Source organism: Myotis davidii, unplaced genomic scaffold, assembly GCF_000327345.1.
Source record: "Myotis davidii unplaced genomic scaffold, ASM32734v1 scaffold967, whole genome shotgun sequence".
Classification (NCBI taxonomy): domain Eukaryota; kingdom Metazoa; phylum Chordata; class Mammalia; order Chiroptera; family Vespertilionidae; genus Myotis; species Myotis davidii.
In genome coordinates this window covers 623941-644067 of record NW_006383014.1, presented here as the reverse complement: position 1 = coordinate 644067, position 20127 = coordinate 623941, and the positions used below count along the sequence as shown (strand labels likewise).

Sequence of the window (20127 nt, the reverse complement as noted above, 5' to 3'; positions counted from 1 at the left end):
TTGCGTGGCCCCCCCCCGCCCCCCCCCCAGTGCTGCCTATGATAAACAACATTAAGCATTGTTTCTCAAACAGGGCAATAAGTGAATAGCCAGAGTTCCCTTGAGTTCTTCAAGTTTTACCATAAATTAATTCTATATTACCTGATATGTATAAAGTTCTAACTTGGGTTGTCTCGTGTGAGTAATGTTTATTTTCAGTAGCTGCTCTTGTACGCCCTTCCCCTAGCCCCCCTCACCACCACTCCTGGCAGCAGAGGAGGAGAATATGGGTTTTCCCATTAAAGAGGCTCGGAAGTTTAGCAACTTCCAAAATGGTGCCCACTAAGTGAGAGCCAACAAAATCAATGATCTTATTTTCCCCCTAATACACTTATGTAAGCATTTAGAATCACATCCTCCTATTCCTATGAAGATGCTTAATTGCAAACTACCCTATTACAAAGCAGTTCAAAGTTTTGTGTGTATATCTGTATCCCTGGAAGTTAAGGCAGCTCCTAAAATTCTCAGCATGAGAGAGAGCATTCCATGGGAAGCAGGGTAAATGTAGTTTGTACAACTACTGTCATGTGGAATTTGCTTCCCTTTTCTGCCAGAACATGCGTTGCTCCCTCATGATTTTTCTCCTTTAAAAGGAAAGACACACAGACATCTCGTTATTGCTCCTGGGCCCTGAGTAGAGGTTTTCATATTGTTGCAGCCTTAGACCAAACTATAGAGGGAAAAAAATATTGTACTTGGGACATCTGTAGTCAAGAACCTGTTCAAAGGCTCTTCCAGCTAAATGGGTCCTTGCCAGCAACCCTAGCAACCAAACAAATTAAACCAGGAGAAAACACCCCTCCTAAGGGCCAGTGTGCCAAATGTGGCCTCACAGAAAGGCTGGTTCCCAGAAAAAAAGGCGGGTCATCGTCCTCCTCGAGGCACGCCATCGGCTCTGAGCCTACTGCAAGGAAGAAAGCCAAGTCACCCAGACCAGCAGGAGCAGTGGCTGGAGGAGCCCCTCTGACCAGCTGTCCAGGAGACTTTCCCTTGGTCTGAACCTCCAGGGGCTCTTGACTCTCCTTCCCCAGAACCCCTGCAGCAGAAAGCAGGATTTGGGCTGAATGGGCCAGGCAGGGTTCAGCATTTCATTGACATCAAAGTTCTCTGGGAAAGTTATCCTGAAAGCAAAATAAAAAATGAAGAGGGGTCCTCGCCAGCTTGGCTCAGTGGCTAGAAGGTTGGCTTGCAGACTGAAGGGTCGCAGGTTCTATTCCAGTCAAGGGCATGTGCCTCGGTTGTGGACTCAGGGGATGTGGGGGAGGTAACCAATCGATGTGTCTGTCTCTCCCTCTCCCTTCCACGCTCTCTAAAAAGTCAATGGAAAAATACCCTCAGTGAAAAAACAAGAAGAGGGGACTGGGTTTGGGGAAGGAGCCACTGGCTCAGAGAGGATGTAAACCCATTTCTTTCAACATTGTTACTCATTTTTTGTGTGAAAATTGTGGAGGGGGACCCATCGAGAGGCTTGCGCACGGCTCGATCCTCAGCTCTGTATCCTTGGTCTACTTCATGGACAGGCTTTTTTATTCATGGATTTATTTCTCAGATCCAGAAAAGCCGATTAATATGTTGCTACAACCCCTCCCCGCAATAAAGCAACAATGTCACCTCTTACATTATTTTGTTGGATTTTCTAGTCAACTCCTGAAAAAAGCATGGTGGGGCTTCAGGTATAACTACTTGGTTGATGTATATTTAAAAAGCTCAGATAATTTTCAAATGAATATGAAACCTTTATAAAAAGTAGGTCCCCTGAACATAAAATAGACATTTTTCCCTGGTTCAAGTTAGGACTAAATGAAGAGGAATTGGCGAGATTCCAGAGGATAGTAATAAAAATGATTAAAGGACTGATGATGAAAGGTTCAAGGAGTTGGGATTACTTAGCCTGGAGAAGAGAAATTTGAGGGGTGATTTAATGGCAATCTTCAAGTACAGTATGTGGAGGGTTATTACAAGTATGGTAGCCAGCTGTTCCCCAGCTGTATTGAAGGTTGAAAAAAAGAGATAGGATTTCAGCTAGAGACTTAAGTTAGACCAATGGTATGAATGGTCCTCATGCTATCTCAATGGATGGGAAACCACCATGGAAAATCATGAAATACTGACGTTTGAAATGCAAAATGTGTATTTTTGGCTAAGTCAGATACCAACCTGTATGCTAGCAGTGTAACAAAAGGGAGAATTCTAGAATACAAACTCAATACTGGGGAAATGTTGACTTTGGGGAGACTAGAGGGAGTTAAAACCTTCCTTCGGCACAGGGACACCTTGACCTGGCGACCCAGTTTGAGAAGCAATGAGCTATGAAGTGGAAAGCGCGGCACACCTGCAGACATGGCAGCAAGCTGAGGGTGGAGCCCACGGCCATGTCTGAGGGGCTCAAAAAGGGCATCGGTCCCATCCGAATCCTGGGGACGATCTTCTTCCCATTGGCCTGACTTCGTCTACACCTGGGAAGGAGGTGGAGGGGCCCACTCTGTACAAGTTCCTTGGAGGTGTACCTTTAAAGCTGCATCAGCAGTGCCCCTCAGTCGGGGACAGAGCAGCTGTGGCCTGGCCCGTGGAGTTAGTTCACCATCACCAACTCCAGATGATCAGGAACTTCACGCTTAAAAAAAAAAAATTACACTTTAAAAAATTTTATTACAAAGCTTCTTTTAAAAAATGCTCAGCACGTTAACGCAAACTGGAATGACAAACGTTAGGTGACAGTTTCGGGCAAAGGCTGTGCCTTGCCATTTAAAAAAAAGGGGGTACATCAATGATCATTTTAACAACTGGCATAAAATCCCACTAATTGGCTAATAAAAACAGATACAAATACAGAACATTTAAAGTAATAACAATTCAAGTGCTGGGCTTTTTACAAGAAGGGGGTGAGAAGGAAAGAAATGAAAATTCACTGCAAACTGGACTACCGAAAGTATCTGTTAAGGTTTACCATTAAAAAAAAACAAAAACGAGATCCGAAGAAAAATAAAATGGAATTAGCACTGCCGACTGCGACCAGCAGAGTGGACGTGGCCACTTACTGGACAAGATGTTGCCCAAAAAACAGTGGCTTCTTTTCAGTCCCTTTTTATTTCCAACTTTTTCAGATCTTTGAATTTTACTTAAAAGCTCATAGCTAGCAAAATATACAAGAAAATTAAAACTAAAAAGTGTAAATTAAAAAAAATATTCAAGTTTAAAAAAAAAAGGAAGCAAACTTGATCCTTTTGCGCCGTTAAATAAAAGCTTCAGGAGAAAGGCAGAGAAGGGAAAGTGAAGACGAGACATAGAGGGAGCTCGGCCACACGTTCCCGCGGGGACGCTGACGGCCGCGCTGGCTGCTGGCTCCAGGTGCCCGAGGCGGGGGCAGCCAAGTCACCATCCTCGCCAAGAGGTGACAGGTACGGATGCAAGAGGCTCTGGGAAGTGCACGGCGGACACGCGGGGAGGAGAGCAGCTCAGCTGACCCAGGGCCTGCTGGCATTTTCATGTGCTGCTGAATTTTCTTTTAAAAAACTTTTTACACTTTATTTTGGACCTTGGCTCTTGCAGTAGATGAAAGGGGTTCGGCAGTGATTGTCTCTGTGGATCAGTGTCTCTAGCGGTGACCTCAGGGTGAAGGTGGTGCCAGTTCTCCTCTGGGGTCGGCGGGGCAGGCCGTGGAGAGTCTGGGTTTCAACAAGCTTCCATCTCCAGGAGGGGTCCCGGGGCCGCCGCCTTGGCTTTGCACGTTGGGAATGAGCTTCGTTTTCCACCTCAGGAAGGAACACAGGAGATGCTGTTAACGAGACTCTGTCTAAGGCCTGGACAAGACGTTCACCTCTACTGAACACAGGGCATGACTTAGCACCTCTGCGTGGAATGAATCCACTCTGCTGACTTGGCGATGGCTACACAAACTGCCCCATGGTAGCCCCGTAGCCTCAGACTACGTGAGAGGTAAGTGTATTTTACTGAAATATTTATTTTAGTTCTACGTACATATATACATGTATAGGTTATGATGTGAAATACACTTTTTAAAAAAAATCCATTTAATACACTGGATCACGGACAAACATGACTGTGGCGGGCAATGGCCACATAAGGGGAAGAGTTGTTCTCTAAAGTGTTTGGGTATTCTGTGCACTGTGGGGATCGGCTGTGTGACTGTCCTACACAGGACTCACCCCTGCTCCCATCAGCCCTTGCAGACACACGCCCACCGCCAGCCCCTGCGAACGACCGACCGGCATGTGCTCCGTCCACAACTCAGCCCACTGCGCAAAGGCCTCTCCAGTCTCACTGCAGACTTACAGTCCTCTCGTTTTTCCTTCCCGATAACCAAGAGCTCTAATGTTAGCCTTGGTTTGTACACTTGACAAGTGTTTGAGTAACTGCTGTTTGATATTGCTGATGATAATGGCTTTCACAAAGGATCCCCAAATCCTAAAATGAGATTTTTTAAAGCAATTGAAAATAAAATATAAATGCTGGACCAGGATGAGACAAAGATGCAGGGAAAGTGAAAGGATGCCGAAATTTGGTTCCTTCACCCGGGAAGGAACCTGGGGGGGCCGCCCCGGTCAGACGACCTGGGTCCCTGGCCCTTGCAGATGAATCCCATATTCATGTTTGTGCTGTCCTTGTTACCAGAAGAAGTTTTCTTCAAAAAATTAATTGTAATAGTGAATTTCTTGATGCTTTTTGAGTGGAGAGAGACTTAGAGGAGAAATAGAAGGAAGCTTTGAAATAGTTTCATAATGAAAACTGAACTTGGGGTGGGAGGTTGCAATCTGTCAACTGCTGTTCACGGAAGGAGAGTGCTCCGTGGAGTGGGGACTGGGCGGGCAGGCGAGGCCAGCGCCTGAGGTGCAGGCCTGTGAGCCTGGTGCGCGGTGAGCCTGGGGAACCCTCGCTGCTCCTGGGATGACTGGCCTCAAAAGGACTCATCGAAATTGCGCAGAAACTATCTGTGTATCTGGGTAGTTGCTGAAAATAGAAAGCAGCGACCAAACAGAGGGCAGTTAGCCACAGAGTGCTGTCCACTGAGGACAATGCCAATGCCTGTCCTCCTGCCAAACGCCCCTTTCCTGTGTGACAGGAAAACACTGCAGCCTCATGGTTTTCTAACGTGTGGGGACGGCCTGCAGCCCTGGGCTGCCGGAAACCAACTCCAGCATGACAGCAGGGCTGCATCTGGGAATGGCTGAAGGCATTTCCCCAAACCTGAATAGGATACATTAAATTGACTGTGGCCGCCAGACAGCTAAAGGGCATCTTAATCTATATGTTATTGCCTCCTACTGGCCAAACACCTGAACGGCCGTAGGCTAATTCTTCCATTTCTGACAACGGACTCTGTACCAAACCCTGACCCTTTTAAGTGTATATCTCTGCTTCGCCTCAGGACAAATTGTGTTAATAAAAAGCATGGGGTTCTGGGACGAAGGAGACCTAAGACCTGAGATATTAGAACTTAGCTCCTTTAGCTAAGCTCCTCTGACCCCCAAATGCCTTTCAAAATTGTTTTGTCTCCGGACTCCTACTTAATCTACGCACAGCCTTCTCCAGATTGCTGAACGCTTCTTGATGCTGCAGTAAGAACCCCGGCCCTGGGCCAGGCTCGTGCAGCGGCAGATGAGCCGGCCTCAGATCATCTGCAGGCTGAAGGAGACACACTGTCCCTCTGTTGGGATCCGTCCGTCATTCCAGCCACAGTCTGACTATGAGGTCATGAGGTCAAGACCTCCACGGCCCTGCTTTGGCCCTACTCCTTGAGCAGGGCTGGACACCTGCCAGTCTGTAGCACCCCCACTTCGGCTCTCTGAGGCACCCTTTCCCCTCTGACCTCACCCCAATGGGCCGCCTCCTCTCCTCCTGAGCTGAGCACAGCACTAACACAAGTGTCAGGACAAGCTTGGCCGTCGGGGGGCCGTCCACCACAGAGGTAACGTGCACTTCCCGAAGGAATGGTGGCATCTGACGAAGCCGTTTCTTCCCCAAGTAGCCACACGCTTTCCCGCTGCTGATTCATTCCGTGTCCTCCCTCAATTCCTCTGGGAAAGCTGGCTTCAGAGTCCTCTGTACAACGGACAAAAAGCAGCTCGCCTCCACCGGGACACTTTCCTAACAGTGGCAAGAACATTAAATCCATGGGCAGAGAAACTTCCTCAACTCTCAGGTATGGCGGTCCGAACCTGGTTGCTCCTATACACACAGGGTTGTCAGGGCAGAACAAGTCTTACCTCCGAGCGGCACCAATGGGGGCTGGCAGGGCTGCTTCACTGATATAACACTGGTCAAATCAAGAGTCTTTTCAAGAAACCACAGGCATGGCGCTGGAGACTAGAGACTCCCCACATCTAAGGCTCCACTGGGGGCTGGGCCAGGCCAGGCGAGCCGGCGCAGCCCAACCCACCAGTGAAATCTGTGCAATCAAAGCCGCAATTAGACGCCCGCTTCAAAGGGAGCCAGGGAGCCTGTGTGTGTCAGAGCTCAGCCTCCTCCAGCGGGAGTCACTCCCGAGGGTGGGCCTCTGGACAGTGGATTCCCCGCAGGCACAAGGCGACCGCCTTCCCCAGCTGAAACCCATGGTGTTCTCTCTCCCGGACCAAACACCCGTCTTGACAAAATATCCCACTAACCAGATGGAACCAGAAGCCCAAAGGTTTCAAGATGGAGGGAGAACCAGCACTGACTCTGAGGCGTTAGAGCTTTCTAGGTTTGACTCAGAAGTGAAGAGAAAGGGGGTCATTCGTGCTCCATCAGCTCTGACAGGAGAGTCTACGAAGCTGATGCTTTGGCAGCCCACACCTTCCCCAGGGAGGACGCATGTGAGAGGGACGCGCTCCTCCCTGGGGCAGCGGAGCGGGGCTGTAGGAAGATGAGAAGACCTCCCCCAGCCCCTTGGTGTCATGTAGTATCATGTCCTTGCTCAGAAATGGTGAAGAAGGTTCAAAGATTGGAATAAAAAAACCCTTCCTTCCTCCGCCACCCAAATGTGACTAGCAAGGAACAGGAACTGCCAATGTTCTAAAGTGATGGCATGAAATCCGAGGAGAGGTGCCTGTGAGGGGAGCAGAGGCAGGTTTTAATTGCGAAGTTCGCCTTACAGCAGCACACTGCACACCTCACGCCAACTGTCGAAGTTTCAGCCCTGCCGCAGGGCAAACTGACAAAAGCCTGTGATTTCAGGGCGTGAACTCCCGCCTTGCGCAATGTCATGTATGTCAGGCGAGACGTGCCTCCTTCCAGAGCAGGAAGCAAGCATGACGGAGCTGGTCCGGCCATGGTTTCAGAGGAGGCGGAGGCATATGGTCATCAAGGGGCAGATCCCAGGTGACCTCCTGGCTCCCTGTGGGTCCCAGCCTTGCTGATTCCGAGGAGGCCTTGTCTGCAAGAAGCTGGTGAGGGGGGAGGAAAAGCAATGTCCGCCAAGCACGGGTGTGCGGGGCCCTGGCAAGTACTTGACATGTACAGTGTCATGTAATCATCACGTACAGATACGGAAATGGGGGCTGAGTGAGGTTAAGCAACAGGCCTGAGGTCACCCCCAACAGGTGGTGGGATTAGCTTTTGAGCCCTGAGTATATGTTCTCTCCGCCGCACCTTTCTCCTCAGTCTGTCAGAAAGAACAAAGCAGCTTCCTGCAGCGCACGGACAGCTCTGGCAGAACCGCCCCCTCACCTGGCTGTCCGTGAACCTGGCAGCTTGGGTTCCAAAGAACACAGCTGAAGGCAAGAATGTGGCAGAGCCTCAAGCTGTCACGGTGCTGGCAAGTTCACCCCCACCAACAGCACATACTGCCCTTCCTCATCAGAGCAACCGCCACGCGCCAACTGGGCCCCATGCACTTTTCATTTATATATTATTTAAATAAACTTCATCTTCTCATTCCACATCCACACAATGTCAGAAGGCGCATAACACTGTCCAAGAGGGGTAGAGTCTCAGGCAGAAAGGGAGGGCACAAAATATTGTAAAGATCAGATTTTAAAACAAATTTTTTTAATCCTCGCCCAAGGATCTGTTTATTTTTAAATAGATTGTTAGAGAGAGAGGAAGAGGGTGATAGAGAGAGACACGGATGTGAGAGAGAACTTGGATCGGTTGCCTCCTGCGTGCAACATGACTGGGGATCGAACCTGCAACCTAGGTATGTGCCCTGACGGAGAATCAAGCCCACGACCGTTTGGTGTACCAGAAGACACTCCAGCCAACTGAGCCACCGGCCAGGGCAAGAGCAGTTTTAAAAATCCAACATGACAGAGGTCATTAAAAATATTGGCCAACGGCACCAATTCCTCATTAGTGTGTACTATATATGTCACATCTGTGCACTGTGGAATAATGATAGGAGGTATTAAGAAATATTTAATTTCCACATATTCTGTTGAAGAAGGCAAATTTACACCCAAAAGAGTTAACCATTACATGCTTTGTTAACTTAAATAAAAGGCAAACCTAGAGTTCTCTGGGAAACCCCCTTATTCAGAAGGGCTGATTTTCTTTATAAATCCAGATGGCTCAGTGAGAAAAGCATTCTGGTTACAAAGAAATGTGTCCAAAATACTTTTTTTCTGTCAACTATTGATCTTTATTCAATTCCATGAACAATACCAAGTATTACGTGTCTTACGAGAGTTGAACGAACCTCACACTTCTCTCCCTCCTATATTTTAACGGCACGTGATCAACATTAAGAGCCAAGGGTCTGGTTCCCCATTTCTGTTGCCCACGGCAACTCGCACACAATGCCAGCTCTTTTGGCCAGGAAAGAAGGAAGAGGGATTGATGGCAAGGACACCCTAGTACAGCCAAGATTTTCCCGCCGCACCCCCCCTCCCAGTGTCTTCCCTAACGCATGGCTGTCCAGATAAAACCGCCCTGTCTGCTGAGCTAACAGGCTGGGCCGCAGCGACTACAGAGCCGCAGTGCACACCTGTGGGCTGCTGCCTCGCGTTCCTCTCATGCCCACTCCTCACACCCAGGCTAGAGCAGTGAGCCCTGACAGCACCTGTACAGCGTGACCTTCTCCTCTGGCCACAGCTGATGACGGGTCGGGCAGAAGTCTGTCTGCTCGCGCTGGGCCAACCAGAGCCCCTTCCCTGGGGTTGGAAAGAATCGCCATCCCTTTGGGAGACTGAGATTGTAACAACACCTAAGCTTGGGAGTTCTGGCCTGAGGATCAAAGAACTCAGGAAGTCAATCTGCAGGAGGGAGAATGGAGCAATTGTCAGGGAGGGACGGACGTAAGAGGCAGGAAGAGCCTTTGGACAGCTTTCCCAGGCCACCCGCCCTCTAGTCCTCTCCTCAGCCCAACTGTCTGGCTTCCACGAGATGCTCCTGTATCCTTAAAATAGATTTCCTGCCCTGCTCACGCTAGCATGGGTTCTTGTGATCTCGAGGCACCCGCAGCAGCGCGCAGAAGGCATCCTGCAGAAGGGGCAGGATCTGAACACCCGCAGTCCACATGCGGCGTGGCCCAGCCAGTGCCCCCAGGCAGCCGTCTCTATTTAAGACGGTGTGACCAGGCCTGCCCTTACTTGCAGATGTCACTTTCCTTAATGAATGTTCACCACGGAGTCCCTAATAAGGAACATTGTAGTCAAGCGTCAGCGGGGACAAGTTTAGCAGGGATTGTGGGCAAACAAGAGGAGGGAGGCACAGGCAGGCCACCATCTCAGACAGGAGCATGCCCAGGGCAGGGGCTGAGCGTGAGCCTCTCCAGGCCGAGACCTCCAATTCCTGCTCAGAGTAAACCGCCGGTCCTGACAAGGCAAAGGACACGCTACCAGGATCCGAGCGCTGAGGAAATGGCAGAGGTGCCCCTGGGCAAGGCCTCCACTTGAAGGACCAGGCAGGTGGAACAGGCGCACATGTTTTCCCAGGACACGCTGACTCGGGCCCATGGGAGCCGCGCAGCACCACTGATCTTTATTCAATTTCATGAACAATCAGCCCAGCTGGTGTCGCTCAATGGTTGAGCTTCCATTTCCAAAAGCCCTCAACGCCCGTGTCCCCTGCTCAGTGCCTGACACACTCAGTGCCTAAGTGTATATTAAAATAGTCCCTCTAATTAATTTTCTTTCCATGTGCATGAATCCGTGCACCGGGACACTAGCTGAAATAAACTTTTTTCCCAACAAGACCACTGAAAATATCTAGTCCACTCCCTGCCTCCAGGGCAGGGTACTCCTGGCTTCAGGCCAGGGTTCTAGGAGACCCAGGTTCCAGTCCTATCACCCGCCCTGAGGATGTCTCTTTTCCACTCCGTAGTCAGGCTGCTCTGTAGGGAGGCCTCACAGGACCCAGGGACCCCAGGTTCCCTGTCCCTAACCACCTCGCCAGACTCGCAAATATCACCATCAAACAGAAAGCTAGAACAATTTTCTTAAACATATAAATCCAAGCACTGCACAAACAGCTATTGCATTCTATACTGTACTAGAAACTACCTCCCCTACATACCTCTTGGCTCCAGAAAAATAAAGGTTAAAGTAAAAACACTTTAATTTTTCAGGTTAGCGAGTATACACGATAAAGCCGAAAGCAGGTGTGTCTGTACCGAGCGCCTGTGTGCATCTGTGTCTGCACTGAACCGTAGGCTTTTTGCTTTTTTAGAGATAGCATGTTTCTACTTTTAAACTAGTTCTTTGAGGTTATATAATCAAAGAAAATACATCAAAATATCACTAGAATATCTTCTCAGTCTATATAATTTAAGATGGTGGGCTTTTTTTTGGTATTTGTTCTGCTAAAGTTACTAACCAAGTTGTAAAGTTACATTTTTAAATTAGTAAACTCAGAATGGTAATCCTCTCTAAAAAAAATTCTAATTCTTGGCTTCTTTAATTCCGTGTGAATCTTGACTAGCTCAGGAAAGGAAATTCAGTCTTTGAGGATAATCTCTGACTTCTGACAAACTCTTGAGATGTTACGTGTTCCAAATCAAACATGAACCAAGACACTGGAAGCTCACAGCAACTTGATCCCTGCTCTATCAAACCCAAGAATTCCCTCGTGACAGAGCAGCTCAAGTGATGCCTCTTCTAGGAAGCCTTCCCCGATCTCACTCTGATTTACGTACTTCCTGTTCTCTTTATGCTTACATAATGCACTGCATGCGCCTCCTTCCTAGCACAAAGCATATTATTTTCTAATTACCCATTTGTACATCTGCATCTTCTTAAACTGGGAGCACGCCAGGAAGGGACAGGGTCCAGTTAGCAAGCACCACTCCCCCCCAGCCCCCACTGCCTAATGCAGTTCTTGCAGGAGTCGTCCTCACTGTATATTTGCAGAAAATAAACAAACGATTAGCCCAGCTGGTATAGCTCAATGCTTGAGTGTTGACCTATGAACCAGGAGGTCCCGGTTTGATTCCCGGTCAGGGCACATGCCCGGGTTGCAGGCTAGATCCGCAGTGCGGGGTGTGCAGGAGGCAGCCGATCAACGATTCTCTCTCATAGTCAATGTTTCTCTCTCCCTCTCCCCTTCCTCTCTGAAATCAATAAAAATATATTTTAAAAAGGAAACAACAAAAAACACACAAATGATTGGCATTCATGATACTTGCCTTCCAGTTGGGCCTGAGGAGAACGTGTGCAGTCTCATCCCCTGTGGCCCTGCGCTCCCAGCATTCCCACAGCCCAAAGGCTAAGGATGAACTGGGCTTTCGCGAAAGACCCACAGCTTGGGAGTCACTCCAACCTAGAAGAATGGCTCTTACAGATCCCACTGCTAATTGTCCTGGAAGCTGTAGCAAGGTACAGCGACAGGGTGAACGCCAGTTCTGTGTTTCAGCACGATTTCACCAGAGTGAACACTCTTCTCCTAAGACCCGAAGTGGAAGCACAGGGGACCGGGGGCACAGCTGGGGGCTCAGGAGCTGCTTAATCGCCAGGTTTTATCTCGGTCTGCGTGAGGCGACTGCAGTGGCATCTCCCATCAGAAAAGGGGGAAGCTTTAAATGAAACCTATCTTTTGAAGAGTAGAAACACAAGCTTCCAGAGGGCTTTTTGGTTTGCTGAAGAGAGCCCTTTCCTTGTTAGCAGGGCATTTTCCTTTGAGTTGATGGTTCCATACTATTCAGAGTCATGAGAGTCTCTAGCGTTTGAGCAACAGACATGGATGAAAGATTTTCTTTAAGGACACCAAACAGTGTTACGTTTCACTGAGTACATAAGAGAAATAAACCATCTCAAAAAAATATCTTCCGGCCCAGCCGGTGTGGCTCAGTGGTTGAGCACTGACCTGTAGCCAGGAGGTCAGGGTTCGACTCCAGGTTGGGCGCATGCTGGGGTTGCAGGCTCAATCCCCAGTAGGGGGTATGTAGGAGGCAGCCGATCAATGATCCTCTCTTATTGACGTTTCAATCTTGATCTTCCTCTCCTTTCCTCTTTGAAATCAATTAAAAATAAAACACACACACACACACACACACACACACACACACACACACACACACCCCTCTTCCTGTTGGAGTCAGGACATCTCCCCTGCCTGGGCTCTGTGCTCCATCAGCTTTACCTGACTATAGAGAGGAGCAGCAGGACTTAGCTAATGCTCCGTTACTTCCCTTCAGAACTGAAGACCAGACGTGGGAGCTTTCACATCGCACTACCTGCATGATTGATTCTAATCACGTGTTTTATCTGTCTTCGGTTTGTATCTAAGGTGAAGCCAGCACTGGCATGACTCAAGACTGTCAAATGGAGCCACTTGATCATGTCAGCGGAGAATCAAACCCATAGGAGCAGAGCATCCAGGCCCTGGCCTGGGGAGAAGGGGGTAGGCAGGGCGACCTTTGCAGGAACAGAACATGGCCACCGTGGGTACAAGTCATCTGAGATCACACAGGTGTGTAATGGTTACAAACCACCCAGGCACAGAATGCAGACTGCAGACTAGTGAATATAAAAGAGACCCGAGTCTCTCTGACAACACTGGGAGGCAGTGCAGACCACGGGGAGCAAAGCAGACAAGGAAGCTGGTCGGAGCCCTCTCAGTCCTGCCACGCGAGGAGCCAGAGGCACACTGATTGGAAATGACCCGCCCCAGGCCCCACAGCTTACCCAGGGGTGACGTGAGGGGCCAGGGCCTCACTCCTGGTCCAAGCTCCTCCTGCAACACAAGGCTCTCTTTCCTTGCCTTTCCTTGCTTTGCCACTGCTCTATTTCAGAACCATACACACAACACCCTCCATTTCTCAGGGGTAACAAGTGGGTGTCCCCAAGTGTTACATCCTCAGAAAGACCCTTTCTGAGCAGCCAGCCTGAAGCAGACACCAAGCCCAATCCCCATTTCATTTTGATTACAGCGCATATACTTCCCCATTCATTCTTCATCAACCACCCGACGACGCAGCAGTGTGAGCACCGTGAGAGCAGGGAGCTCCCGCGCCCCCTCCAGCACTCTACTGCCAGGTCTCGCACAGCCTGGCTTCCGCTGGGTGCTCAGTGCCTGCTAAATGATGACGAAACAAGTCAACTACTCCACCTATTACAGTTCCTGAGTTCCTAACACAGAGAAGGTGGGGGAAGAGCAGAGATACTAGTCGTAATTTACTGAAATCTTTATGAATGCAAGTCTTAGCTCCTTTCTGCTCTCTCTATATATTTATTTATGTATATATATTTTTTATTGATTTCAGAGAGGAAGGGAGAAGGAGAGAGAGAGATAGAAACATTAATGATGAGAGAGAATCATTGATAGGCTTCCTCCTGCACTCCCCCTACTGGGATCGAGGCCACAACCCAGGCATGTGCCCTTGACTGGAATCGAACCCGGGACCCTTTAGTCCACTGGCCAATGCTCTATCCACCGAGCCAAACCAGCTAGGGCTGCTCAGTAATTCAAGGGACCACCAGTGCATCTCTCCAAAGCAGGACAGTGAGGGGACAGTGACTTCAAAGGCTGAAGGATGGCCCAGCAGCCAGGGGAGCCCCACCATCTGGAGCCCCACAAGCAGCTGGTGGGAATTTGGGCTGAAAGAGGGTGGGGGCCACTTTATTTTGTTTTCTTCTGGGACAGATTAGAGAGGACACCTTAACTTTAGAAAAAAAGTGACAAGAAAGCATAATGATAGTTATGACTTATTTTTTTAAAAAAGTTGTTTGGGATACACTCACTCTAGGACACAAACTCTGCTTAATCTTCTAATGGAAAATACTAGGTAATGTTAATCACTAAGGACACAAAACCAAATACAAACTCTGAAATATAGTAATACATTTTCCATGGTTTTTAACAGAAACAGCATTAGAGATTTTGATGCAAATAGAAGGTGGAGCGAGTCTGTGAAGGTCGGGCCTCAGCACACTGCACTTTGGAGGATCTCCCCTTTGGGGGAAGAGTACAGAAGGAGAGACTGCTGTGCAGACCTGCGTCAGTACTTAAAAGAGTGCAAACATCCCACACAAGCTCGTGTGTGTGATGGTTACTAGAATTACTTCTATTATGGTGCCATGAGCTTCTGGAGGCAGGGCCGGTGATTAAGTCATCTTTCTGCTCCTTGTTCCTCATCACCCAGTGGGGAGGCCTCAGAATAGGTCCTAGGATCACAGCTGTCAGGCTGAATTAAAGATGAGCATCTGGGACATTTTTGGATTCTTTGTTTGGACACCTAGATGAAGGAATGGCCCTCTTTTCACTCAGGGAAAAGCCTGCCTCTCTGCATTAGTTTAGAAGAGCTGTGTTTTAAATGATTTTGAGAGAGATTTGTTGTTCTATTCATTTATGCATTCATTGGTTGATTCTTATATGTGCCCTGACTGGGGATTGAACCCACAACCTTCCTAGGTGGGGACAATGCTCTAACCAACTGAGCTACCTGGCCAGGGTTAGAAGACTTTTGATATCACAGAACTACGGTGATGGGATTCTGAAGAACCTGGGAATCTGAGTAAGATCAGGGAGTTGCACAGAGGACAGAGCACCTGAGTCGGGTCTCAGTGAGGGTGGATGAGGAAGGCAGGCACCTGTGGCACAGAAACAACTGCAGGTGGCAGGTGTTACCATCCCCATTTCATAGATGAGGAGAACGAAGATGAAAAAGCTGAAGTAGAGCCCTGGCCGGGTGGCCCAGCTGATTGGAGCATCATCCCATGCACCAAAAGATTGCGGGTTCAATTCCTGGTCAGGGCACATACATAGGTTTGAGGTTCAATCCCCAGTCAGGGCACGTTCAGGAGGCAGCCTACCAATATTTCTCTCTCACATTGATGTGTGTGTCTCTCCCTTCCTTCCTCTCTAAAATCAATAAAAAAACATATCGTTTGGTGAGGATTAAAAAAAAAAAGCTGAAATAGATTGCCCAGGCAAAAGGTGGATTTAAAATTCAGATCTACTTGGTTCCCAAACCTCTGCTGGCTCCTTTGGGAAACTCCATTGACATTTCAGCATCAAAATGTAGTTCTAAAGACTAAGTAGGAGTCACCTGGTTCTAGTCAAGAGCCAAATGGTCTGCAGGCCAGCGCTCCACTCAGGCACCCGGCCCTCCAAGCACAAGGCAGTGCGTGCAGCAGCCGGCACCCACCTGGGAACCGCTAGTAATTCTGCCTGGCCTGAGCACAGGACTCAGAAGACAGACGGGAGGGCAGGAGGGGCGGAGAGCGAGCAGCTGAAGGCTGAACTCGGAGGAGAGGGTAGAGGTGGGGCAGCACTAAGTGGTTTGCTCTTGATCCTACGGGCGGTGAAAAGCACTGACTGTTTTAGTTGGGAAGTGACATAATCAGTCTGTGTTTGAGCAAATTCCTCTGGAAACTGGCAGGAAAATGACCCAAAGGCTACTGCAAAAATCCGATGGAAAGTCTGTGCTCCAAGCCGTTCTGTGGCAGTGGCGAGTGAGAGAGGAAAGCCAGACAGGCCCAAGAGACAGAACGGACAGCACCTGACGTGGCTGCTAGAGAGACAGCAGAATCCAAGGGGGCTCCTTTGAGAAGAACTGTCACTGGGAGAAAATGCGGACACTAAGTTTTGAAAAACTTAGCAAAGACGAAGTCAGTGTACAAGGCAGGTCCCCTGGGCTGGTGGTTATGTGGTCAAAAATAATTTTAGAGCAAAAAGAAATGAAATGAGTATTACTTGCAAATAGTAGAGGGAGATCTAGCAATGGTTACCAATAAGGAAAACTCTTGGTAGCAAAATACAATTAATCAAGTAAGTAGTCCCCATGACAGGTTTAATAAGTAAATAAGTAAATAAATAAATAAATAGAGCACATCTTTCTCACGAGAAACAAATGAGTAACTTTTAAGTATCCGTGTATCATCTCAATTGACAGAAAGCCCTAGAGAGCAGAAGGAGCCGAGCTGAGACAGAACGGCCTGGGCTCCTCACCAGCCCCGGGTGCAGAGAAAGACCGCATTTGGCTTGCTGGTTTGTTTGTTGTTTGTTTGTTTTTTAAGGAGGCAGATCTTCCACTACGAGTAAGGAATGGCTGAGAAGAGAGTCAGGGAAAAGGGGATGGAGAAAGATTAAAGGGGCAAAGCAGGAAGAAGGGGAGAGATGAACACATACTATATTGCAAATACATAGCCGGTATAAAAACCATCAGATTCTTTTTAAAGTGCTAATTTGATTTTGGTGGAGTTTCCTCTTTAAAGGAGCAATGCTGAGTGAGCAAGGAGATTCGCAAGCAAGTGCCTCTGTTTATAACGAATGTCAGCAGTAGGACCAGAGAGTCGTTCTTACCATGTTTCAGATGTAGGCAGCTGTCATTCTTGGACCTGTACCTGCAGAAAATTGTGTCTTTAACAAATTTTTATTGACGAGGTTTTTGAACATTCCAAATATGTAGTAGCTACAACATCAAGTGGACCTGTTTGCTTTACTCTTTATGGTTCTTATACCAGCCATTTTTATTTGTGCAGTACAAGTGACCTTACTTTTAATGAAAGAAAAAGGGGAAATAAATAGGACCTCACTGATTGATGCCTTGAATTAATGTGTAGGAAAGATAAACCCTAGCACCATGTTTTATATTTTTAAATAACCTAAACCACAAAAAAGATTCTCAAGGGGATATAAGGTAGCATATTATAGAATCATCATAAAAATTTTTACTGTAAAGAGTTCTGCAGATAGAAGAACAGAAGTATTAATAAAGCAAAGAGGACATAGACAACAGAAGCAAAAACAAAGCAAAACAAACAACCACAGTTAACCAGGATTCCAGGGGACAGGGTTGGGAAAGGAGTTTTTAGATGTACCTAAACACAAAGTCACATTGAAAAGAAAGGTCTCTTAAAACATTTTTAAAGAATTTCAGGAGGAAAAGCAAAGTGGAAGTATTACAAGATACAGTTGCCGAATAAAGCAGTGTGTGTGTAGAAAGATGCAAACTACTTTAAAGGTGTTTGTCAGAAGCGTGAGGATTGACTGAAAAGTCACAGGGTGCCTACCTGATGTGGATTCCTGCAGTTTCTCTCTCTTCCTCTTCTTTTTCTTACCCTGGAAGAAGACAGGCAGTGCCATGTGATAAACTGTACTGAGAACACATGGGTGAATGGGACACAAAAATACAGATGGGCAGTCAACGAAGAGATATAGATGCCTCATATTCATTCATTCTCATTCTCTCTCTCCCCATCCCCCCTCAAATCAATAAACATATCCTTGGCTGAAGAGAAAATATGTATAAAATCACATTAACAATAAAAAATAAAACTATAAGATAATCTTGAATATACTGTGTGAAGACATGAAACCATGTGTTTATACACATCAAGATAGTTTTTCTTCATGCCACAGGGCCTGACTGTTGAAGCCATAAGACTTCGGAAAGTTGACTGAAATTATCCTCACAAACACTAAGGCAACCGGCGGGAACCGGTGTGAGTGATCACCGAATAACTCGGTCTCTAAGGTTACTGAGAGCGCTGGGAGGGGAGCGACAGAGGGAGAGCATGCTTCTCACAGGCACCCCCATCGCCCTTTCAAAAGGTTTTCACAAGATGCTACGAGGCTGTTTCATGTCTGGAATGGACTTCCTCACTTTCTCCTCTTCCATCTGTCCTTTAACACTCATCTCAAGTGTCATCTCTTCCAGGAACTGCCTCTCACCCACCGGACCCCTCCCTCAGCCGGAGCTCACCGCCACAGCCATACCTAACTCACCACAGGGGCTGTGCTGGGCTGTGTCCTGTCCCTCCCAGCACAGCTCGTCTCACCAGAGCACCACCCGAGCCAGCGCTTCTCTAGAACAGGTGACTGCAGCCTTTGTGAAATAGCCTAGACCAGCGGTCGCCAACCTTTCGGACCAACGCGGACCACTGGTTGGCGACCACTGACCTAGCCTACATTTCAAGGACAAGCGGGTATTTCAAGAGAACCTACAGTTATAGTAAACAAAAAGAGCTACATAGTTTGGATGCCTTAATGTCAACCTATACAAAAAAACAAAATTCATCGGTGGTAAGCATAAAAATATTTTTCATAAAATTTTATCTAATGCTGAGGCTATTAAGCACTAAATTTAAAAGCTCTAATAAATATTTGGCTGATCTCACCTAAGAAAATACATGCACTGTTGTTGATTTATGAAAACCTCAGTTATAAAAGCTATAAAAACACATTGAAGTTATGAAATCTGTGATGCCATAGAATAATAGGGCATTTTAATAGTAAATCATTGAACTATATTTAATATGATCTCAGTGAGAATCAGAATAGCATTCTGACACTAAAAGCTAAGCTACAATAAGGATAGTCTTGTTTAGACTATTCTCATACTGCTATTTTAAGAATACCTTTAGCTAAAGTGCTATCACTTGATTGACTTCTGTTTGCCTTAGTAATTAATAGACTTATTTTGATTTATGATAAAAATTGTATGTAACAAAGCTGGCTTTCCCCTTTATCCAGGACAATCCTAAAATCAAGTTTTGCAAAAACAATTTCCTTTAGAAACTGTGCAGAGGAAAATCTTTCACGGTAAATTCACATGACACTGGTTGCCTTTAAAACATTCTTCTCATCTCTCCATATGGACAGAAGAAGAGAGAGCAAGAGGGAGAGAACGTTTCCTTTATCTCTTCTAACAAGTAAAAAGTCACTTCTCTACTTAAGGGTCAGAGCCAGAAACTTCAAAGACATTCAAGATGCAATGCTCATTCAATCTATACAGATTCATAGCACAGCACAGCCCTCCCCTGGGCCAGAGAGGGAAGGCCAGCTGCCCCCTCAGGCAAACTGCATCCAGGAGAGGACACTTCTGAAACCCTTTGGGCGGGAAGCTGATTCCCACTTAAAGGGCATGGCAAAGGCTCTGCCCAGAAGATGCTAATTATAATTACCAGCCGGGAACAGAAGCCCAGTGCAGGGGAGAAAACTCTTCAACTCAAGCAGTCTTCTTAGTGGAGGCGCTGGGAGACTGAGCCTGATGAGTGTATGGGCTTAAAAAAATCTTTTTTGCCATCATTTCAATGATAAATAAGGTCTTTTAATTTTTTTTTTTTGGTATGGAAGAAAACATAAGGTGTTTTTTTATTTATTTAAAAAGTTTCATTTAAAAAATTAGCACTTATATAGCCAAAAGAAATTGTGACGGCTCAAAGCTTTCAAAATGTGATGATACATTATGAAGCCCATTAACTTCCAAATATAGGACATAGCACCAGCATTAGCCACACTGTGAAACACACTTCCTCCACGAAAGCCCTGAGAAGAAAGAATGAGTGACAGCAGAGGGCCTGGGTACGCGGCGGGCCTTACATAATTGTCTCTCGCCGACCAGCCGGGATACAGCTGCATATGAAGCTGCCTCTCCTTCCGCGCTAGTTCATAATACTTCGCCTGCTCTTCGCGGGAGAGGGCGTGCCACTGAAACAAAGCGGGGGAGCGGGGAGAGACAAACTGAAGTGAACAAAATAGACACAGTAGTATAGAGTTCATGTTTTCAACACCGAGGAACGAAAACATTAAGCACTTAAACATCGATTGATTTGTAAATGGCAGAAGACCCAGCGCTGCAGACATCCCGCTGGAGCCTGGTGGCTGGAGACAAACTCAAACCTTGGTCTCTCTGTTCTGTTCTCTGATATCACAGGAAACACATCAAAGTCAACCCAAGTACCCAGAGTAACAGGATCTGTCACCCCCCTTTCT

At 47.3% G+C, this 20127-nt stretch overlaps 1 protein-coding gene across 4 annotated transcripts in view; it reads right to left on the bottom strand.

The window, feature by feature from the left end:
- Window positions 1-2668: 2668 nt before the first annotated feature.
- The window catches only part of LEF1 (lymphoid enhancer binding factor 1), a 136473-nt gene continuing 119014 nt past the window's right edge, over window positions 2669-20127 (bottom strand). For 2 of the 4 annotated variants that reach the window (XM_006778891.2, XM_006778893.2), the window contains 3 exons: window positions 19735-19842; window positions 17424-17472; window positions 2669-3791 (listed from right to left, as the gene is read on the bottom strand). In XM_006778891.2, coding sequence (XP_006778954.1) covers window positions 3712-3791; window positions 17424-17472; window positions 19735-19842 — 237 coding nt within the window. In that variant the 3' untranslated portion in view covers window positions 2669-3711. Of the gene's footprint in view, window positions 3792-16713; window positions 16755-17423; window positions 17473-19734; window positions 19843-20127 lie in introns of all 4 variants that reach the window. The other 2 variants (XM_006778894.2, XM_006778892.2) reach the window with 2 other exon arrangements.